General features: G+C 36.0%; 2 protein-coding genes and 1 long non-coding RNA gene across 3 annotated transcripts in view; 2 read left to right on the forward strand and 1 right to left on the reverse strand.

Annotated features, from left to right (window-relative positions):
- The window catches only part of LOC120432499 (uncharacterized), a 343681-nt gene that overhangs the window by 232552 nt on the left and 86892 nt on the right, over window positions 1–24237 (reverse strand). The window contains exon 4 of the mRNA XM_039597712.2: window positions 7801–7936. Coding sequence (XP_039453646.1) covers window positions 7801–7936 — 136 coding nt within the window. The remainder of the gene's footprint in view (window positions 1–7800; window positions 7937–24237) is intronic.
- LOC128092607 (uncharacterized) lies at window positions 4016–4931 on the forward strand. The gene is made up of 2 exons (XR_008211928.1): window positions 4016–4345; window positions 4410–4931. It is a non-coding gene; the product is annotated as an uncharacterized LOC128092607 (long non-coding RNA).
- LOC120432498 (alkaline phosphatase-like) lies at window positions 13150–23914 on the forward strand. The gene is made up of 3 exons (XM_039597710.2): window positions 13150–13576; window positions 13644–14325; window positions 23243–23914. The coding sequence occupies exons 1-3, from the start codon at window positions 13199–13201 to the stop codon at window positions 23866–23868; spliced, it is 1686 nt and encodes a 561-aa protein (XP_039453644.1). The 5' UTR covers window positions 13150–13198; the 3' UTR covers window positions 23869–23914.

Genomic DNA, 24237 nt, shown 5'->3' on the forward strand with positions numbered 1-24237 from the left:
CAGTTTAAGTTATTCTTCGAACAAATCTTTGTTATTGATTTTTGTTATTTTAACAACTAATCCGATCATCCCAATAACATATTTCGATCTTCTCACAATATCAAAAACTGACCTTCTCAAGTTGTTTCCGTCTGCTCGGGAGGTCGGATCGGCTCTTAAAATTTGAGTTTGAGTAGAACAAAGTGATTTGAACCTTGCGTGATTTTTTTGTGTCAGTTTTCTATCATTTTGACTTCGAAATGATTTCATTTCCAGGTAATGAGTTGCTTAATTTTAACTATGAAATCTTTTTTACCCTCAAAATCACGAACAACTCTTGAAGTCGATGAACCACCTCTCTAGAGACGTTAAAAGAGCGAAAAATCAAAGAAGCTCCTTTACAAAGGTGAAGAACACGGGAGAGCAGCGATAGCTCAAAAGTTCTCTCTTCAAGAGGGTAATTTATTAACGAAAGTGCACTTCATTTTGGCATGATTTTACTTCGGGGATGTTGGAGATGAGGACGGAAGGTCTGCGAAAACGAAGGAAACATAATTTTGGTTGATGATCCTTCAATTTTGGAGAGAAGCTAAAAGATACTTTTTGCTTTTTTGAGAAGAGGAAAAATGTATAAAATTGGCCGACATTATCTCTTGAAGTTGAAAAAATGAATAATTCATTGATTTTTGTACAGTACAGGAAAAACAGAATAATAACCTACACTAAATTACACATTTTCAATATCATGAAAATGGTAACCCGGGCAGAAGGTAATAACAAAATTAATAATATTTCAATAACAAATCCTGTTAAAATAACAAAAAGTGTTATTATTTTATCCTGAAGTTCAACTTCAAGAAGAAAAAATAATAACAGTTTCTGATAAAATAACAAAATTTGGTATTGAAGTGATATTATATTGAAAATGTTTAATAACACGCTAATAAGAGGAAATGTTATACATTTCAAAAACTCTCCTAATAACAAAATTTGTTATTCGTTCGGTATACTGACTTAGAAACCAAATTACCATAAATCGCACAAATGGAAAAGTGTCCATAACACAATCTGTTATTATTTTTTCTTTTGTTAAATATGTTTAGATCTTTGGGATAATTTTGTCTAATTTCGTCCCCTAAGGGACATTGCTAAAATTGGCTAGAACTATGGGATAATTTTGACCAATTTCGTCGAGGTCATTATTTTGGCCATGAAATGGGGTCCTTAAGCTAAAATTATTCTAAAAAGTTGAAATTTTGAAAGTTGATTTTTTTTTTAATTATTTGATATACACTCAAACCCCGATGGTTTGACACCAACTGTAGTCAAACGAACGGTGTCACTTTTTAGTTTGACACCCCTTTTACACGGAGTTCACACATACTATCAAACGTTTGTTTCAATAGTGTGCGTAAGCTCCGTGTAAAAAGTGACAGTTCGTCACTTTTTAGTTTGACTTTGACCAACCAACGGGGTACAAACTAAAAAAGTGTCAAACGAAAAAGTGACCAACCACCGGGGGTTGAGTGTACCCCCTAAGGGACTTTGCTAAAATTGGCTAGAACTATGGGATAATTTTGACCAGTTTCGTCGGGGACATTATTTTGGCAATGAAATGGGGCAATCAAGCTAAAATAATTCTAAAAAGTTGAAATTTTGAAAGTTGATTTTTTTAATTATTTGATATACCTCCAAAGGGACTTACCTAAAATTGGCTAGAACTATGGGATAATTTTGACCAATTTTGTTGGGGTCATTATTTTGGCCATGAAATGGGGTCCTTAAGCTAAAATTATTCTAAAAAGTTGAAATTTTGAAAATTGATTTTTTTAATTATTTGATATAGGGACCATCCATAAACCACGTGGACACTTTAGGGGGGGGGGGGTTATTGCGATTGTCCACGGTCCATACAAAAAAGTTTTTTTTTGTATGGAGAATTGTCCACGAGGGGGGGGGGGAGGGGGGGGGTAACAAATTCCCAAAAATGTGTCCACGTGGTTTATGGATGGTCCCATACCCCCTAAGGGATTTTACTAAAATTGACTAGAACTATGAAATAATTTTGACCAATTTTATCGAGGTCATTTATTTCACCATGAAATGGAGTTTCAAGCTAAAATTAATCCGATAAAATTAACTTTTGAGAGTTCATTTTTTTTTTATTTTGTTATATTCCCTAACGGAATTGATTTATTTATTGAGAATTTTTGAAGTGTGAATAGCAAAAACTGTTATTATTTTCACAGAACCAGGAAGTTGGAGCTGACGTTTAAGTTCGAGCTGGAGTGAGACCTCGGAGACTGCATCAGATTCAGAAAATTTTCAGCAACTTTTACTTGGAGTCGGATTCTGTGAAGTCGGGTATTTTTAGAGAGCTGAAGTCGTCGTTGACGTCATATCCTGCATCCAGAGTCGGAGTTGTCTTCAAGTATGGATTCAAAGTCGCTTGGAGGTACCCGACTCTGCAGCCCTGACTAGTACAGAGGAGTTATGGCAACTGCATGTTTATTTGCAAATTACAAATAAACCAAAACAATAACTTTTTTGTTATGGAGACATACCAGTTCAATAACATTTTTTGTTATTATGCTGCTCCACCTCTCCGTACAAAATAACAAATCTTGTTATTCCTTCATGATTCCTTCTGTGTTATTGGTTTGTTATTGCAATAACAACATAATAACAGTTTAAGTTATTCTTCGAACAAATCTTTGTTATTGATTTTTGTTATTTTAACAACTAATCCGATCATCCCAATATCATATTTCGATCTTCTCACAACATCAAAAACTGACCTTCCCAAGTTATTTCCGTCTGCTCGGGAACAGAAGGTGTGAAAATTTCCAAATACATAATACCCTAATCCCCCGAGGGTCACTCATCCACACAGCAATCAGTCTTCGCACAGGTGTTGTCACTTTGTCTAACTCTCGCTTCAAATTATCTATAAGCATATTGTGTGTGTTTGTTTTTCTCGAGTGCTGTGGAGCATAAATTTGCAGCCCGCCAAAAATTTTCACGGCCCATCACCTTGCCACGGCTGCTGGCTTTAAATCTCCCTAAACTATGGGGACGGATGGATGGACGGACGGAAAAAGCACCTGTTTGTTGTTTCTCTGCACGGGGAGATTTGCGGGTATGACGACCCTCTGTGAGAACCAGGTGTTCTAATCTGAGGGGTTCTTCAAGTGGAAAATTTGAGCGATATATTTTCATGCATGTGAAATATGGTGCCACGTTTTGTTTTGAAACGAAAAATAAAGTAACTAAGGAAAAAAAATTAAACAAAGCATGAAATCAAACAATAAATAACTTAATTTCACCCGTTTAAATGTAAGGCTTGACTTGACGCCATTTTTGTGCTTTTTGGGTTTCAAGTGTAAGTTTAAGTTTTTTTTTAATAAACTGGTGAATTTTTTTCTAATCTTGTTTCGGAAAACATAAATGGTTTTATGGTTAATTTCACCATTTCTGTTCCAACCTAAGAAAAATCTTTATTCCAGTTATCAAAAAATCGTTTCAGTGTTTTCAGGCATTTTTATTGGTACTTATCCCGGGCAGACGGTATTAACAAAATTAATAATATTTCAATAACAATTCCTGTTCAGATAACAAAAAGTGTTATTATTTTATCCTGAACTTCAACTTCAAGAAGAAAAAATAATAACAGTTTCTGATAAAATAACAAGATTTGGTATTGAAGTGATATTATACTGAAAATGTTTAATAACACGCTAATAAGAGGAAATGTTATACATTCCAAAATCTCACCTAATAACAAGATTTGTTATTCGTTTGGTATTCTGAATTAGAAATAAAATTATCATAAATCGCACAAATGGAAAAGTTTTTAAGTGTCCAAAAAACAATCTGTTATTATTTTTTCTTTTGTTAAATATGTTAAGATCTTTGGTATAATTTTGTCCAATTTCGTCGGGGCTATTATTTTGGCTATGAAATGGGGTCCTTAAGCTAAAATTATTCTAAAAAGTTGAAAATTTGAAAGTTGATTATTTTTTATGATTTGATATACTGCCGCTCTAATCGTGTCCGTCCCATATGCAAAAAGAGAGTGCTGAGATAACGCAGTGAGAAGCCCAAAAAAAGTTTCACCATTTTTTTCATTCTAAACCAACATTTTCTATATAATTTTTTATACAGTTATTTCGATATCAGTCTAAAAAACACCACTATCATAAATTTGATTTAAAAAATTAACAATTTGATGGTAAATTTGTGAAATTTTCAACAAGAGACCGACTTGACTTTATTTGTCCATAAATAAAGGCAGGTCAGTCATGGTATCAAGGTAGGCTTGAACATTTACACCAGAGATTCATCCTGATTCAACTGTCATTTCCAGGTTTGTTTTGGAAGTTTTCCAAGTAATTAATGGTCACCAAATGATACAAATTTGTTTATTTCAGATTTTTATAGGATTCCAAGATACAAAAATATGACCAGCAACGACACCAGAAATTTAAGAAATACAGAGGCAAATGACATATTGATGCAAATCTCAACTGCTTAACCGTAGGAATTAATTTCAAAAAAATCCGCTTTTCGGAGGTGGAATCTTTTCCAGAACCAGGATCAAGCCTATTAATTCAAAACAATATAGAACTAATTGTATGGTGTAGACATTAGCCATAACGGTATGCATTTTATTTTTTCTATTCGTGGTTTTCCCTTAAAGAAGAAAAAAAAAGCAAAAAAGGTTTGGATTATTTCGTTTTAAATATTCAAATATTTCATCAGAAATGAACAGATAATGATATTTTTATGCTTTACGTATTCATAAAGACATACTCTGTAAAATTTAAACAATTCTGCATCCACTCAAACGATTTGCGAGACATTTCTATATGAGAAACTGACTTGCCTTTATTTTGCATATGGGACAGCACGAAAGTCATATTTATTTTGGAATTTTTAGAACAAACATTACTTGTTCATTCAATAGGCTAAAATAACATGTAAAAACAAGACTTTTGTGAAGTTTATCTCATTTTTGACAAAAATACATATGGGACGGACTAGATTGGAGCGGCAGTATACCCCCCATAGGACTTTGCTAATAATGACTAGAACTATGGGATTATTTTGACCATTTTCGTCGGGGTCATTATTTTAGCCATAAAATGGGGTCCTAAGCTTAAATTATCGTTAAAAGTTGAAATTTTGAAAGTTGATTTTTTTAAATTATTTGATATTTTATTTAATTGTTTTCCCCCTAAGGGACTTTATTAAAATTGGCTAGAACTATGGAATAATTTTGACCAATTTAATCGACCAATTTAATAATTTGACCATGAAATGAGGTCCTTAAGCTTAAATTAATCTGATAAAATTAACTTTTGAAAGCTGTTTTTTTTGTTTGTTATATTCTCTAAGGGAATTGATTTATTAATTGAGAATTTTTGAAATGTGAATAACAAAAACTGTTATTATTTTCACAGAGCCAGGAAGTCGGAGCTGACGTTGAAGTTCGAGCTGGATTGAGACCTCGGAGACGGCATCGGATTCAGATAATTTTCAGCAACATTCACTTGGAGTTGGAATCTGTGAAGTCGGGTATTTTTGGAGAGCTGAAGTCGGCTTTGACGTCATATCCTGCATCCAGAGTCGGAGTTGTCTTCAAAGTATGGATTCAAAGTTGCTTGAAGGAACCCGAATCTGCAGCCCTGACTAGTACAGAAGAGTTATGGCAACTGCAGTTTTATTTGCAAATGGCAAATAAACCAAAACAATAACTTTTTTTGTTATGGAGACATACAAGTTCAATAACAATTTTTGTTATTATGCTGCTCCACCTCTCCGCACAAAATAACAAATTTTTTTATTCCTTTATGATTCATTCTGTGTTATTGGTTTGTTATTGCAATAACAACATAATAACAGTTTAAGTTATTTTTCGAACAAATCTTTGTTATTGATTTTTGTTATTTTAACAACTAATCCGATCATCCCAATAACATATTCCGATCTTCTCACAATATCAAAAACTGACCTTCCCAAGTTATTTCCGTCTGCTCGGGTAGACAACTTTCAAAATTGTTTGAAACTTTGTATGAATTAGCTTAAAGGTATTGTCAACTGTGTCCTTTAGGTGCGTGCAGGAATCTAACAAGTTTCAGCTTAAAATAAAAAAAAAAAAACCAAATGTTTTCCATGGATTCAAATTATTTTTTTTGTGAGATTTTGTTTTTCAATATGATTTTTGTAATACCGTAAAACGGGGTGACTTTGATAGCCGGGGTGACTTTGATAGGTTTGCGATTTTTCCGCAAAATGAACAGTACAATTAAAATACGTACGGAATGGTTTAGAATCATACTGACCGTGGTAGAGAAGTGTTCAAAGTACATCAAAAAGAACTTTTCATAAAATTTTGAGAAGTTTAAAAAGTTAGTTTACTATAGTTAAGAAAATATTCCTGAAAGTCATTATTTTAAACTTCTCAAAGTGTTTTGATTTTCTCAATGAACATGATTTCGAATCGGAAAACGGAATGCATTTTCGGATTTTTTGGACAATTTTCCACTAGGAGAAGGTTAAATAAGTTTGTTAATAATAAATAATATGTGTTTTTGAAACTCAATTTCAAAAAATCTCCAGATTTATAGGCATTTTCAGTAGAACAAATTTTATACAAAATGAGAAAACTTGTGATTCGTGCTTCGAATTCAGTATAAAATGCAATAAAGATCAATAATTTTATAAACAAAACTAGTTTTAACAAATTTTAGGCAAAATTCCGGCTTTTTAACAATTTTACCTAAAATTTTTATTTATTTTGTTTAAAAGCTTATAAAGTTAGTTAACTAATTATAAACATTGATTTTTTTCTCTTAAAAGCTATATCAGCTACTTTAGTGATGGTACATTACCATAAAAATAAAGTTTGAACATTTGAAATATGATTTTAACAAGAAAAACTATGACTATCAAAGTCACCCCGGAATTCAAACTCAGAATTTTTAACGTAACTATTTTTCTAAACACTATTGAAACAACTTTTTTTCCAAAATAGTGCATGGACTTTGTGTGGCCTACCCCAGTACATGTTTTAAAAATTATAATCTTGAGTAAAACCTTACCTGTTGGAAAATATTCCAAAAACAAATTGAAATCCTATCAAAGTCACCCCGGTTTACGGTACTTATTTTCAATCGAAGTTGAAAAAAATGACTGAAATTATTGTTGCTGATGTTTTATCAACATACTGCTTCAAAACTAAATCTGAATGAATCTCCACTCTCCCCCTCGCTAACCCATCTGACAAATCGCTGATGAGCCAACAAAAGCTTCACCTCTGACAGAATTCACATTGTAACGTAATTTGGCTGCAAACCATCTCTACTCCTCTTGTCAAGAAAAGTGCCTGCGGCATCGCGGCGCCGTTTCACCCTGCTCAAACCGAATGTCAAATTAATTAATGAGCCCAGCATATTTTTAGGCGCACGTCACCGCCCACCGTACTTCCCCATGTGAGCGCCTTAAAATATGCTACACTCCATCACAAAGGCAGCGGCGGGGTGTCTCTTCGTCGACGTCTGTCAGGCGAAGAACCTTCCTCAGGATGCCATCTCGCGGACAGTGGGGGAGAGAAATGTCCTCGCTGAGTAAGATTAAGCACTGTTTGAAAGTTTTTACCTTAAATAAAAGGAGCTTCTCATAAACTACGAAAATATTTGTCTATGGTTCCATCGAGAAAAGGAGAGTCTTTTCTTTACGAAATTTTGGCCAACATTGTCAAATCGTCTCGTACTCTATGGACGACCACACCTCATTACATCCTTTCCTAAAGATACTCACCGACAACCGTGAGTACGTTGGTGGCGACGCCGGTGTAGAACGAGGGCGCGTCCGCCGTCACCTCGCAGGTGAAATTCCCGGACAGGTTGAAGCCCACGTTCCGCAGGGTGACGTGCGTTGCGTTCGAGACCGTCATCTGGAAGAAGAAGAAGGGTAAGAGATTGAAAGAAGGTTGATTGATGGTGGGTTGAGCGAAAGTTTGCGATAAAAAGCTGAATGGAACGACATATTTCTTGATTTGGGAGGGCAGGTGTAATGAAATCACGCTCGCTTTGTTTCAACTGATGCGCACTTCCTTTATGGCTGAGGGCATTTTTGGAGATTAACTTGATTTATTTGGCTACTAAAGATCTATTTCTCTCTTTAACAACAAACATGGCGAAAAAGCGTAGATAAAATGCAATTCTCTTGAAATATTCATGAGTTTAATACAATATCTGTATTATACTTTCCAAAAATCCTACTCCTATTCCTTTTTATCGATTTTTACGAGCATAAAACCAATAAACAAGTTTTATTAATTTTAATTCATAACTTTTTGTTCAGTGTTAGTTATAAGATCAATTACAATTCCTTGCTAGATCCGAAATTTTGCCCTGTACTGAGTATCGTTCTTGCCCCGTCTGACGCCACAGAAATTAACCGTACACATTTATTTCTGTTAACACTTGTAGCCCCAACGGGGTCACAAAAGTTGGAAAGGCAACTTCACCGGCCCTTAGAACACTTGAAAAAAAAGTTGGAAATGCTTTTTCCATTGTTACTTAGGGTAGACGTATATGTTTTGGATCTGTCTTGTTGTAGGTGATTCTTGACATCCTTCCGGATCAAATTCAACAAGTGAGCAATTCTCTACGAAATCGGTCTTTTTTCTTCAATTTTAATTTTTGTATTTTTTAATCCGGCTGAAACTTTTTTGGTGCCTTCGGTATGCCCAAAGAAGCCATTTTGCATCATTAGTTTGTCCATATAATTTTCCATACAAATTCGGCAGCTGTCCATACAAAAATGATGTATGAAAATTCAAAAATCTGTATCTTTTGAAGGAATTTTTTGATCGATTTGGTGTCTTCGGCAAAGTTGTAGGTATGGATACGGACTACACTGGAAAAAATAATACACGGTAAAAAAAAATTTGGTGATTTTTTTATTTAACTTTTTATCACTAAAACTTGATTTACAAAAAAACACTATTTTTAATTTTTTTTATTTTTTGATATGTTTTAGAAGACATAAAATGCCAACTTTTCAGAAATTTCCAGGTTGTGCAAAAAATCACTGACCGAGTTATGAATTTTTTAATCAATACTGATTTTTTCAAAAAATCGAAATTTTGGTCGTAAAAATTTTTCAACTTCATTTTTCGATGTAAAATCAAATTTGCAATCAAAAAGTACTTTACTAAAATTTTGATAAAGTGCACCGTTTTCAAGTTATAGCCATATTTAAGTGACTTTTTTGAAAATAGTCGCAGTTTTTCATTTTTTTAAATTAGTGCACATGTTTGCCCAGTTTTGAAAAAAATATTTTTGAAAAGCTGAGAAAATTCTCTATATTTTGCTTATTCGGACTATGTTGATACGACCTTTAGTTGCTGAGATATTGCAATGCAAAGGTTTAAAAACAGGAAAATTGATGTTTTCTAAGTTTCACCCAAACAACCCACCATTTTCTATCGTCAATATCTCAGCAACTAATGGTCCGATTTTCAATGTTAATATATGAAACAATTGTGAAATTTTCCGATCTTTTCGAAAAAAATATTTTTGGAATTTTCAAATCAAGACAAACATTTTAAAAGGGCGTAATATTGAATGTTTGGCCTTTGTGAAATGTTAGTCTTGATTTGAAAATTCCAAAAATATTTTTTTCGAAGAGATCGGAAAATTTCACAAATGTTTCATATATTAACATTGAAAATCGGACCATTAGTTGCTGAGATATTGACGATAGAAAATGGTGGGTTGTTTGGGTGAAACTTAGAAAACATCAATTTTCCTGTTTTTAAACCTTTGCATTGCAATATCTCAGCAACTAAAGGTCGTATCAACAAAGTCCAAATAAGCAAAATATAGAGAATTTTCTCAGCTTTTCAAAAATATTTTTTTCAAAACTGGGCAAACATGTGCACTAATTTAAAAAAATGAAAAACTGCGACTATTTTCAAAAAAGTCACTTAAATATGGCTATAACTTGAAAACGGTGCACTTTATCAAAATTTCAGTAAAGTACTTTTTGATTGCAAATTTGATTTTACATCGAAAAATGAAGTTGAAAAATTTTTACGACCAAAATTTCGATTTTTTGAAAAAATCAGTATTGATTAAAAAATTCATAACTCGGTCAGTGATTTTTTGCACAACCTGGAAATTTCTGAAAAGTTGGCATTTTATGCCTTCTAAAACATATCAAAAAATAAAAAAAATTAAAAATAGTGTTTTTTTGTAAATCAAGTTTTAGTGATAAAAAGTTAAATAAAAAAATCACCAAATTTTTTTTACCGTGTATTATTTTTTTCCAGTGTAGTCCGTATCCATACCTACAACTTTGCCGAAGACACCAAATCGATCAAAAAATTCCTTCAAAAGATACAGATTTTTGAATTTTCATACATCATTTTTGTATGGACAGCTGCCGAATTTGTATGGAAAATTATATGGACAAACTAATGATGCAAAATGGCTTCTTTGGGCATACCGAAGGCACCAAAAAAGTTTCAGTCGGATTAAAAAATACAAAAAAAATCGAATGACCGAAATCCTAGAGAACTGCTCAAGTATAATCCAAATCGGTTGAGTTTTCGCCAAGATATATCCGGATGAAGTTGCATTTCCAACTTGTTTGACCCCCTTGATGCTTCGCGTAAGTTTTGACCCCATTGGTGCTACAAGTGTTTAACACAGTTTTCACCGATAGAATATTGTTAATCGAACATATTCTAAATCAGTGGCAGTGCGTGGCCGAATGGTTACGCTGTCCGCTTGGTAAGCGGATGATTCTGGGTTCGATTCCCAGGAATTCCCGGGAAATTTTAAATTTATTGAAAATTGTTATGATCTCGGTTTTAATAAATATTATGCAACAAAATTGTATAAGACATCAACATTAATAGTTTAAATAAGTATGAAGATCAATTAACAGATTGATTGCATGTAGAAAATATTTCAACTACAAAAAAAATATTTTGGTATTTTTTGATGAGAAATTTTAAACATGCCCCTATGACCAGTTTATTGAAATGAGAAAAAAATAATGAAGAAATTATGTTTTTCATGACAAATATACTGATTTCAGCTCTTGAACAAATGGTAAAGCTTTTTAGTGTTGGTTTTACTCCAAACAACCCAATGTTTTGAAATATTTGAAGCAAGCTTTAAATATTTTTGCATTTTGAGAACAAACAAAAGAAAGTAATTTTTCAATGATTTTTTTTTGTATTATTATTCAATATGATTTAAATTATACGATAAATTAACATCATTCAGAAAAAGGCTTCAATTTTTTTTTCGCATTTAGCCCTCTAACACCTGTTGTTGCACCAGTGCTCCATAATTTTTTTACTTCAAATTGTAATTTCTTTAGTACTAGGTATTCAACCAATTGAATGAATTCTTTTTGCACCAATTCGATTTTCATCTCAATTGATCATGGTGAACAAAAACGTAAAAAATCCTAATTTTAATTTGGAGGTAAGGAGTTAATATTGTTTTGATGAAATAACATGAATCTGTTAAAAGCTTACCTAATTGAAATAATTTAATACTTTCAGCAAGATCTATTCCCAGTTGCTTCAAACATTAATATTATCAGAAATTAGTCTGATATCATAATTTCTGATAATCTGATTATTTATATATAAACCAAACAATACATTTAATTGAACAAAATCATGTTGAGTTTGTTTATTTATTATTTTTTCAGAGCGTTTTCAAAAAATAGTTCCAAGAATTTAAGAAAATGTATACTTTCGCTTGAATTTCGGGAATTCCCGGGAAATTTACAAATATCCCGGGAAACGGGATATATTTTTTTTGGGAAATCTAGGGATTTTTTCCCGGGACGGGAAATTGGACGCTAGTCAGTGTGCGTCTAGCAGATTAAGCTGATTTAGGTAATCTCAAAAACTCAAAACTTTAAAGTTCGATATCTCTGGAACTAAACACATTCCTTTCTGTCAATAAGTGATTCTTATGTAAAATTGGCAGTGGAATGCGATGGTGAGGTCAAATTTCAAAAATAAATAGGGCTGTTTTCAGATACGGCCATTTAAAGTTTTCAAATGCGTAACACAGGTAAAAAAAACATCTAAATCTAGGTTTTGATCACGGAAATGGATTTAACGTACAATTTCCTTCAAAATTGATCTTAAAACCGACCTTCTAAGATTTGTGGCTCCTGAGCAACCGCTGTTTGAAAATAGGGGTCATCAAAAAGTCGATTTTTTGGGGAGGTACCAAAATTGAGGGACAAAACTCGGGATTCTTGCCAGTTTTGATAGTATCAACAGCCCTGCCGAATTGGAGCAGGGTCGGAGAAGGTAATTAATTTTCAAATTTGTATTTTTTCTTGCACACTTCAGTTAGAATGGCCTAAGTACAAAACCAATAGATGATAACTTATTTTTTTGGCATGGACCGATCATGCCAAAAGTTTTAAAGGTAAACCCTTTTTGTCAAATGGTGTACACCCTGGTGTGTCCAATTAAGTCTCCATCACAGGTATTTTAGTATCTACAGTAGGGTGACAATAAAAAAAACTCGACATCAGGGATACCCCTTGATTCGATTCCTTAGAGAAAATTAAGTAACTGTGAATATTTTGAGCGAAATCGGTTAAGGGTTAAGGGTAGCTTTTTATCGTGGAAGCTGGTAAGAAAAAATCTTTTTACACAAAAACGTCTTCTTTAAATCGTTAATAACTCATCAGGGTCAACTCGGAACGTTTTGCGGACTTGGACAAAGTTGCACAATTTTACATTAAAATCTTACACTTGACAATGATACGACGCATTAAAAGCCGCCGGAATTTCGATTTTTTTGCTTTTCCCCATATTTTTTTTAATTTTCCGTGCAAACTTCAACGACAAAAAGCGACATTTGGTTCAACATTGGAACAGTTACTTATTTTTACGGGCCAAAAAAAGCGATTTTGAACATTTTTCATTTTTCTTGTCACCCTGATCTACAGTCAATTTCAACAAAACCACTCGTTATCTGTAAAAGCTGTAGCCTAGTGACTAGTAATTTCTATTCAAAATGTGCAGCTATCGATATCCAAAACTCAAATCACTCCGATATCGACGGATGCATTGATAAGCCTTGACCAGCGCATTGTCTCCATCGGATTATCTGCATTGCTCAATGTTGTACAAACCTTCGGTGACAAACGTTTACTCGACATGAAGCTCGTTCTGCAAATTTGTTCCATCTGCCTTGTAATAACGTTGGCAAGTTCCGCTTCCGTGAGTCCCCACGTCGATCCGGAATTGACCCCTGCGCCAACTCCGTACCCAACGCACCCCATGGACGATCCCGAGTGGGCGCCACCGGTGGGGCCACGTCAAGAACTGGACAAGCAGTACTGGATTCGTACCGGCCAGCGCTTGCTCGACGAGCAGCTGTCCAAAAACCAGCTGAATCTGAACGTGGCGAAAAATGTGGTGATCTTCATCGGTGATGGCATGTCCATCGCCACCCAAACCGCAACCCGGATGTACATGGGCGGTGAAGAGCTGACGCTGTCTTTTGAGCAGTTTCCGTACGTGGGGTTGGCCAAGGTAAGTGATTGGTGTGCCTGGTGGGAGTTTAATTAGTGAGTGTTGGTGCCATTCTTCCCTTTGGTAGACGTACTGCATCAACTACCAGGTGTCGGATTCGTCCTGCACGGCGGCGGCCATTCTGACCGGGGTCAAGAACAACTACGGAACGATCGCCGTCAGTGGTCACGTCCCGTTGATGAACTGCGAGCGAAGTTTGGTGGAGGAGAACAGGTTGACGTCGATTCTGCGGTATGCTCAGCTGGATGGGCGTTCGACGGGGATTGTAACGACGACTCGGATTACGCACGCTACTCCGGCGGTGGCTTATGCCGTTGCTGGAGCAAGATACTGGGAAGATGATGGGGACACTCCGGAAGGATGTACGGACATTGCAGCCCAGTTGGTGCACGGTGAAATTGGGCAGAACTTGACGGTGGCACTTGGGGGTGGCTCGAGGCACTTTTATCCGGCGGGAGCGAACACCGTGCATGGCTCCACTGGAAGACGGCAGGATGGTCGTTTTTTGGTAGACGAATGGCTGAGAAATGTTGAAGCTAGGGGAGAGTCAGGAATTTTTGTGCACGATAGCCTGGGACTGTCTCAAGTAGAGGTTTCCAAAGTAGATCGGCTATTTGGGCTGTTTTCGGCGAACCACATGAGCTACCGACTGGAAAATGCCGTTCACGAACCGACGCTGAAGGAAATGACAGCAAAAGCGCATGAGATTTTATCAAAGAACGATCGAGGCTACGTGCTGATAGTGGAAGGTAGGTTTACTCTATCTTTTTTTTAAACTAAGTCAAGTGAAGGAGATGTAAAAAGGGGATCAATTGAGAGTTGGATCGATTTACTTTAATTGATGTTCTATCACTTTAATCACTTCACTTAAACACTGGAACGCCCAACGCATGTTTAAATTACACAATATTTAAAATACTCCCAAAAAAGTTGGAACGGTAGTTTCAATTCGCTGATTCTTGGGCATAACTTTACCAATCGGGACGGTTTTTTTTTTTTCAAGGGATTTGTAAGAATATCTAGATGAACCTAAAAATAAAAGGGTGATTCTAGGTTTCTAGGAGCATCTAGACATCCTAACAAATCACTGGAAAATAGAATCGTCTTGATTGGGTGAGTTATGCCCGAGAACCAGCGAGTTGAAGTTACCGTTCCAACTTTTTTGGAGCTGGGTGTCAGAGGTTTTCCATTTCATTTGTACTACCGTTCTACGCATAACTGTCCCATGTTCAAAAAAAGGCAACTGAGAAAAACGCGATTGAAATTTTTCTATCGAATTCTGTGTTTCTACGCATACTTATCCCGTGGGCCCCTATTCGTCATATATGTCCCTAATCACCCCGGTTAACATCACCCTTATTTATAATCTTCTTGCAGGTAAACATGTAGACAAGATAAAATGCTTCGTAAAACTCATGATCTCGTGATAGAAAATATTTGGTGGGACAATTATACGTAGAAGTTCAACGATGGGACAAACAAACTTGGTGTTGTTTTCAATGATTTTCTGAACAGTGTACTAGATTTTAAGTGTTTTTTTTTTTTGAAAGTAAAACGAAACTTAAAAATGATAAAAAGTTAGAATCGTCCAAAACTTACATGGGACAATTATGCGTAGAACGGCAGTGTTCTTCATAATAAATAAAACTCAGAAATTCAAGTAACAAACGAAACATAAATCAAACCATTCCATTATTGTCATTCTTCACCCCGCTAAACGGAGCCTGTTCCCCAATGTCATTTTTCTGTTTGAATTATTGATTTGGCCACTCTGCTCTTGATATCGTAGCGCTATCGGTTGCAACGCTCTTTCCATGAGCAACAAGCATCTGTCCAGCAAACTGCAAACTATCTAGTCAAGGCCAGAGGACGTATCTTTTGCTGTTGGAGCATGAAATCAATAGAGGAAATGAATTTTATTCCATTCTGTCAAGGTTCCTGCCAGAGCCGGGCTTCGGGCCCACTCCGGCAGAAGGTCCGGACGGATAGCGTATAGTAGTTTCAGTCAAATTGTGCAACAGCCAGCAAAAGTGCCATCGTCGTCTTCTGCAGTTGACACAACTGGAGCGCGAGCAGCGCCTGAGAATTTCAATATTCGAAGACCTTAGTTTCAGGGCAACATTTAGTAGAATAAAACGTGAAGTCCTGGGACAGGTAAATATATTCCTAGGAGACGCTCCGAGATTGTGTGCCACTGAGGACCAACTCGAATCTTCTTGCACCCTTTGACAAAGTTGGTGGGAATTGAACTTCCTACAATAATCTCACTCTTTGACAAAAGGCAAAACCTGCGCTACCTGCTGCCAAAATCTCGAAGCGATGTTTTTCCTCATACATTTTAGCGATTTTCCCCATATAAACTTTTGGAGTTTTTTTTTAAAAGGTCCAATAAACAAAATTTCCGTTTTTGCTTTTTGGGTGTTTTTGAATACCCCTGACTCAAGGCGGTTTCGAAAACACCCAAAAAGCAAAAACTGGAAATTTGGTTTATTGGACCTTTAAAAAAAAACTCCAGACTTTAACGATAAAAAGCTACCCCTACCCCTAACAATAGTTTAGATGAATAAGAAACATGTTGTTTAAGATTTCTTCAAATGGTAAAATGGGATCAAGTTAAATACCCTTAATATTTTGAAAATGCCAGTATTTTTTAATGCTTGGCATGATTTAAAGAACAAATACACAAATCGGCCAAACATAGTTGAGTGTTTTAGCTTTCAACTCATGCAAAAAGTTCATAGTGAGCAACTCTCTACGAAATCGGCCGATTTCGACCATTTTTATTTTTTGTATTTTTTTGATTTGACCTAAGAGCAATTCTCTGAGATTTCTGTCATTCGATTTTTTCTGTATTTTTTAATCCGGCTGAAACTTTTTTGGTGCCTTCGGTATGCCCAAAGAAGCCATTTTGCATCATTAGTTTGTCCATATAATTTTCCATACAAATTTGGCAGCTGTCCATACAAAAATGATATGTGAAAATTCAAAAATCTGTATCTTTTGAAGGAATTTTTTGATCGATTTGGTGTCTTCGGCAAAGTTGTAGGTATGGATATGGAATACACTGAAAAAAAATTATACACGGTAAAAAATTTTTTGGTGATTTTTATTTAACTTTTTTTGTTTTATTTTTGTCACTAAAACTTGATTTGCAAAAAAACACTATTTTTTTATTTTTTTGAAATGTTTTAGAGGACATCAAATGCCAACTTTTCAGAAATTTTCAGAATGGGCAAAAAGTCTATGACCGAGTTAGGATTTTTTGAATCAACACAGATTTTTTCAAAAAATCGAAATATTGGTCGCAAAAATTTTTCATTTTCATTTTTCGATGTAAAATCTAATTTGCAATCAAAAAATGCCTGAGTGAATTTTTGATAAAGTGCACCGTTTTCGAGTTACAACCATTTTTAGGTAACTTTTTTGAAAATAGTCGCAGTTTTTCATTTTTTAAAATTAGTGCCCATTAGGGTGGGTACGTTTTTCAAAAAGTTCTCGGATCAAGTTTTAGTATGGTTCCCATTGTAGGGCATGCCCATAGGGACTTTCATGCCAAATATCAGCACATTTGGTTGTAAACTGGCTGCGCGCATCAGGGTTAAAGTTTACATGGGAATTACTATAGGAAATTGGAACTTTTTGTTCAAACGCTCCTACAGGTCTGGGAAAATAACGCGCCAACTTCTGGTATGGTCAGGCCTATGGGGAATGTTCTGGAGAACACTTTTACTGAAGAGAGCATATGGATTCGTTGTCCCTAGACCTGGCGCATCGGCAAACAATTCGATGTCTCCGGAATCAACGGTTTTCTCTGGAAAAGCATCAAATTTTCCTTAGCATGCTATGAAAGCTTGATGAACACCGCGACGCCATACGTCAGGCAGCTACCACGTGATTGAAATATTTGCGAAAAAATACAAATTTGCTATGCAAAGATTCTGAATTCGACTAAATAATATCAGGATTGCTCTAAATGATCATTTTCTAGTTAAAAGAAGGTTTGCAATTGAATATTCCAGCCGTTTATCACCCACGTGGTAGCTGTCTGACATATGGCGTCGCGGTGTTCATCAAACTTTCATAGCATGCTAAGGAAAATTTGATGCTTTTTGGGGGAAAACCGTTGATTTCGGAGACATCGGATTGTTTGCCGATGCGCCAGGTCTAGGTACAACGAATCCATATGCTCTCTTCGGGAAAAGTGTTCTCCAGATCATTCTCCATAGGCCTGACCATACCAGAAGTTGGCGCGTGATTTTCCCAGACCTGTAGGAGCGTTTGAACAAAAAGTTCCAATTTCCCATAGTAATTCCCATGTAAACTTTAACCCTGATGCGCGCAGCCAGTTTACAACCAAATGTGCTGATATTTGGCATGAAAGTCCCTATGGGCATGCCCTACAAGGGGAACCATACTAAAACTTGATCCGAGAACTTTTTGAAAAACGTACCCACCCTAGTGCCCATGTTTGCCCACCTTTGAAAAAAAAATTTTGAAGAGCTGAGAAAATTTTCTATATTTTGCTTTATTGAACTTTGTTGATACGACCCATAGTTTCTGAGATATTGCCATGCAAAGGTTAAAAAACAGGAAAATTGATGTTTTCTAAGTCTCACCTAAACAACCCACCATTTTCTAATGTCGATGTATCAGCAACTAATGGTCCGATTTACAATGTCAAAACATGAAACATTCGTGAAATTTTCCGATCTTTTCGAAAAAAATATTTTCAAAAAATTTAAATCAAGAATAATATTTCAAATGGGCGTAATATTGAATGTTTGGCCCGTTTGAAATGTAAGTCTTGATTAAATTTGTTTCAAAATATTTTTTTTCGAAAAGATCAGAATTTTACGATTGTTTCATGTTTAACATTGAAAATCGGACCATTAATTGCTGAGATATCGACATTAGAAAATGGTGGGTTGTTTAGGTGAGCCTTAGAAAACTTCAATTTTCCTGTTTCTTTTTCTTAAAGCGGTTCTATCTCAGCAACCCGAGGTCCAACTTCAATGTCTCGTAGACAATTTTATAGCAAACTTTATGAACTTTTCAAAAAAAAAATATTTTCAGAAATGGTCACTCATGGTCACTATTTTTAAAAATCGAAAAACTGCAAAAAATTTGTTAAAATCAAACTTTCGGTGAAAATATATCTTGAAAACGGAACCCTTTATCAAAAAATCTGTGAAGTAGTTTTCAATTGAAATTCAATTTTTCATTAAAAAATAACATCAAATTTGATTTTGAAAGAAATTTCGGTTTATACCAAAAATTACTATTTAAAAAAAAAAATTATAACTCGGCGACAGATTTTTTGACCATGGGTGTACCCCATTTGGCATAATGGACATTTGGCATATCGGGTTTTCAAGAAGGACGTTTGGCATAATGGACGTTTGGCATAATTGGTCCAAGACATCAGGGACGTTTGGCATAATGGACATTTGGCATAATGGACGTTTGGCATAACTCGTTCAAAAACCATCAAGGACGTTTGGCATAATGGACGTTTGGCATAATTATTGTAGCATTTTTTGTTTTGTTAAATTAGTATTTATTTTTTGTAAAGAATAATAACTTATAGCTTTTTTCCTATTTTCTAAACAGATAATTTTACTTTAAAAGATTTTTTTTTTTTTTTTCAAAAAACCAAGTATCTATTTTCTTTCAATAGATGTGATTTTTCCTCATTTTGGAATATTTCTTAATAAAGCTTTAATTGCATTTTTTCATATTTTTTAAATTTTTTTAGAAAGAGTCTAAATAATATTAAGATTTTTCTCCATTTTAAATACTTTGCAGCTAATTTTTTGTATTAAATTTTTCCTTCTTTTATTTTAAATACAACTTACAAAGAGATGTAAGTTTTGCCAGTCTTTAAATATCTTGCAATAAAGATTTATACTATTTTCCCTCCTTTTTTGAATTCAACCTAAAGAATGTATGTACATTTTGCTCTTCTTTAAAGAAATGCAATTAAGATTTTTAAAGCAATTTTCTCTCCTTTTATTTTAAAACGAAAAGAAGGCATAATCTCTCAAAAGATGCTCAGTTTGTGTTTTTTGGTTTATATTTTGCAATTATTGTTTATTATGCAATTTTCCCTTCTTTAATATTCAACCTAAATTAGGGATGTGCATTTTTTTTTCTTTAAATATGTTACAAATGAGTTATGCAAGCTATGAAACTTTCCCTTCTTTTATTTTAAATTCAACTTTTAGAAGGGAAAATTTCTAAAAAAATACTTTTGGAATATTTGACAATTGAGTTGTTCCCTTCTTGTATATAAAATCAACTTATGGTAAGAAAAGTCTCTTTAAAGATTCACATTAAATGTTTGAAAATTGCATGATTTTAATGTTTTTCACCTACCTCTATTTAAAAAATCAATTTAATTAGCAATTTTTTTTTTAACAATTGTCACTTCTTTAAGATAAGTTTTGACTAAATACAAGAAAACAGTAAATCTGCAACAAGAGTCATACATCGACATCTGGCATAATTGGCAAAGGGAACGCGTGGTCGTAAAAAAATATTCGGAGTGAAAAGTGATTTTTTTTTGTTTGTTCCTTTTGTTTCGCATTTTTGTCGTGAATTGTGCGCTGCGAGGATAAGATTACCCTCTGAAAATGCAGCGTCATCAGTGCATAATTGGCAAAGGGAGCGCGTGGTCGTAAAAAAATATTCGGAGTGAAAAGTGGTTTTTTTGTGTGTGTGCCTTTTGTTTCGCATTTTTGTCGTGAATTGTGATATAGTTTTTGATAAAAACGATCCGAGTTCGTTAGGTTTATCGCGTAACAAAATTATTTTGATTCATCAAGAACGTCGTGTGGTGCGCTAGTCTTTTTTGTGTTGAAAAGACCTTCCCATAGCTCCGTAGCTCGGAGGGCTCGACGTCGGTTGTTTGTGTGTTAAGCCCTCTCCATAGCATCGTAGCTCGAGAGGCAACGAAAATCAATACCTAATCTAGCTAATAGAAAGAAGATAGGAAGGCACTTGATGATTGAGTTCGTCGCGTCTATTCCGTAACAAATTCATGAACTAAATGATTATATAATTAAAAATCAGACTACGCTATCATTGCAGCATTGCGTTTAACACCTCATACTATAAACAAATATTATTTGGTTTTATCTTTCCACAGCCGGCTGTCTAAGATTAAACCATTTCATTAAAAATTTAACAACAGTTAAACGGGAAATGTCTCATCCGCAGCATCCGATTGCTTGCCTTGAGAATAAAACATAATACCTTTCAACAAACACTATGATTTTGGGTCGCATCATCATCTTCTATGATGAATCCTGACCAAACACCCTATCCTACTAACCAATTTTCAGGTTCCTGGCGCTTGTGGGGTGTAAGCACAGAGTAAATCAGCTGCCCTAGTAGCAACCTGCGCTAACTAACATTCCCGTCCCTTAAAATCGAGATCTACAAACTGACATGGCGGGCGCCGTTGGTGGCCAATGACTGTTACCTATTCGCAACTGATCTTGCTTTAGCAATCATGGTGTTTTATCTTTTCAGCGCATTCATACATGCTGTTGATAAGGGAAATACCACTTGATAGTCGAAACCTATGATCAGTAGTGCTGAAAGGATATTTCGGTTCTGTTCAGCAACGGAGGGGCAACCATGGGTGATCTCTCATGCTCATGCTCATGCTCATGCTCAACAAGAGTCATACATCGACATCTGACTACCCTTGTGTCACCAAGCTGTGGTGGCCAAAGCAGTTTAGTCATTGAGTTATTCTATTAAAGGTCCCTGGTTCAATTCCCGTAGACTACACATTTTGTTTTGATGGATGAACTTTTCCTTGAAATGGACTCGATGGCATAATTTTCTCGGTCATCTACAACTGTGTTCTCTGTGTCTGTAAATCTTACCGCTACGCTCTTGTCGGACGAGTGCTGTCCAGTTCTGGGTTATTTAGATTGAATTCGAAAAAAATATGATCAAAAGAAGGGAAAATTACATTATAACAGCTTAATTGTCCAAGATTTGAAGAGGTTTTTTCATCTTTAAGTTGAATTTCATATAAAAGAAGAGAAAATTTTATTTAAAAAAAATCATTGCTAATTATATTGATTGGGGAAAAATGTAAAGCTATCAAGAGATATTTCCTTCTTTAAACTAAATTTTATTTTCAATAAAAATACCAAAATTTCATTTAAAAGATTTATTGTAAATTATTCAAAAAGGAAACTATTTACTATTGGGGAAAAATAAAACAAAAATAATCTAGTAATAATAATGCCCAACGTCCATTACGCCAAAAGTTTATTATGCCAAATGTCCATTATGCCAAACGTCCTTGATTGTTTTGGAACGAGTTATGCCAAACGTCCATTATGCCAAATGTCCATTATGCCAAACGTCCCTAATGTCTTGGAACAATTATGCCAAACGTCCTTCTTGAAAACCCGTTATGCCTAATGTCCATTATGCCAAATGGGGTACACCCTTTGACCATGTTTCTCTATGGCTCAAAAGTTGCGGATTTTTATCACCTAAAACATATCAAAAAATCTCGAAAATCAAAAAATACGTATTTTGGAGGTGGGTCTCGTGGCGCAGGGGTAGCGGCTTCGGCTGCCGATCCCGATGATGCTATGAGACGCGGGTTCGATTCCCGCCTTATCCACTGAGCTTCTATCGGATGGTGAAGTAAAACGTCGGTCCCGGTTTCTCCTGTCTCGTCAGAGGCGCTGGAGCAGAAATCCCACGTTAGAGGAAGGCCATGCCCCGGGGGGCGTAGTGCCAATAGTTTCGTTTCGTATTTTGGAAAATTGAGTTTTAGAGAGAGAGAGAGAGAGAGAGAGAGAGAGAGAAAAAAAGTTGATTAAAAAATCTGCAATTTTTTCTCAATAGTCCTCAACAATACCTACAACTTTGACGAAGACACCAAATTGATCAGAAAATTCACTCAAAAGTTACAACTGTTTGAATATTTACATACCATTTTTGTATGGACAGCTGCCAAAATTGTATGGAGACTTGTATGGGTGAACCAATGACACAAATTAGCTTCTTTGGCCATAGGGAAGGCTCCCACAAAGTTTGAGCCAAATAAAAAAATACAAATAAAATCCATTTCCAGTTTTGGTAGAGAATTGCTCTAGTTTTAGATTTTTTTTTACTGAGTTCGGTAAAGTTTACCGAAATTTTAACTGCTGAACAGTTACTTCATTTCGACAGATCTATCCGACAGACCTATCTAAACTTAACGAATTTTAAACTATTCAATATTCTCAACAAATTAAGATCTGCTCGGTCCAGTATGCTGAACATTTCTGAATGCAGTAATTCTTTTTCAAAATTTATTTATGCTGACATCCTACAAAAGAGTTTTTCTCAAAGCATCGTTCAGCTCTGACAAAGCTTTCTATTTTTCATGTAAGAGAGAGGTAGAGAATGTGGATGAGAGAGAGAGAGAGAGAGAGAGAGAGAGAGAGAGAGAGAGAGAGAGAGAGAGAGAGAGAGATTTCTGCAACTATATAAATCTTCCGGAACAGATCAAAAGGGGAAGGCTCTCCATGTGGGCTGCTTTGGGTTCCCGCTGAAAACACCAATCACCTAGGTTTGGTTCAGGTCAAATGAATCAATGAAATCGAAAGTCCGGTTGATTTGAAGACAGATTTTTACTTTCAATTACAGGAGGTCGCATCGATCACGCCCACCACGACAATCTGGCCCGGCTGGCGCTGGACGAAACGGTCGAGCTTCACCGGGCGGTTCAACACGTGGCCACGGCAACGGACGATCGGGACGACACGTTGATTCTCGTAACGGCGGACCACTCGCACACGCTGACGATGGGTGGCTATCCGGTGCGGGGCAACAACATCCTGGCCACTGGGGACTTTTCACGCCTGGACCGGATGCCCTTTTTCACGCTGTCCTACGCCAACGGAATGAGCTACTTTGAGCACTTTTCACCGACCGGGGGCCGCCGCAATCCCCAGTGGATGGATTCACAGCGGCCGGACTTTGTCTTTCCGGGGACGGTTCCGTACGAGGACGAGACGCACGGCGGAGACGATGTAGGTGTGTTTGCCCGGGGCCCACACGCGCACCTGTTCAGCGGTTTGTACGAGCAACATCTGATTGGGCACGTGCTGTTGTACGCGGCCTGTCTGGGCCCACCGGAAGGGACGAACACCGGGCGTGTGTCTGAGGCCTGTAAGCGACGGCTGACGGGGGGTTCCAGTGGGGGAAGGGTCAATCCTGTGGTTGTCGTGGTTTTGGTTACGATTGCTGTCGTTCTACTTGGTCGGCAATAGCCATCAAACGGGTTGTGTAATAAATAAACCATCTTTAACTTGTCAACGGCAGTTCATCAATCTAGGGCCGAGCGGGAACCACAACCAACTTCCACTTGATTACTTTCATGGACTTCACACGTGCGACAAACACCTGTTGACGGAGCTCAGGAAACGTTTACTTCACCTCTCAGACTTACTAAGCTACACGCTCACACACACTCTTATTGTAGTGGCAAGAAGGACGGCCACCAACAGGAAGGTGTTATTTATTTCCAACCAACATGTTGTTTATTAGCACCTTCCGATTCCGGTGTGGGTGACAGGCAGGACGATGGAGTCGGGATGCTCCGACTCCGGCTTTCGGAATTTTAGCGACTTTGACTTCAG

This window comes from Culex pipiens, chromosome 1 (genome assembly GCF_016801865.2).
Source record: "Culex pipiens pallens isolate TS chromosome 1, TS_CPP_V2, whole genome shotgun sequence".
Taxonomy (NCBI): domain Eukaryota; kingdom Metazoa; phylum Arthropoda; class Insecta; order Diptera; family Culicidae; genus Culex; species Culex pipiens.

Coding starts and splice junctions, on each gene's coding strand:
- LOC120432498 (XM_039597710.2), top strand. CDS start 13,199: ATGAAGCTCGTTCTGCAAATTTGTTCCATCTGCCTTGTAATAACGTTG. Junction 13,577..13,643: donor CGTACGTGGGGTTGGCCAAG/GTAAGTGATTGG, acceptor TCCCTTTGGTAG/ACGTACTGCATCAACTACCA. Junction 14,326..23,242: donor CTACGTGCTGATAGTGGAAG/GTAGGTTTACTC, acceptor TTTCAATTACAG/GAGGTCGCATCGATCACGCC.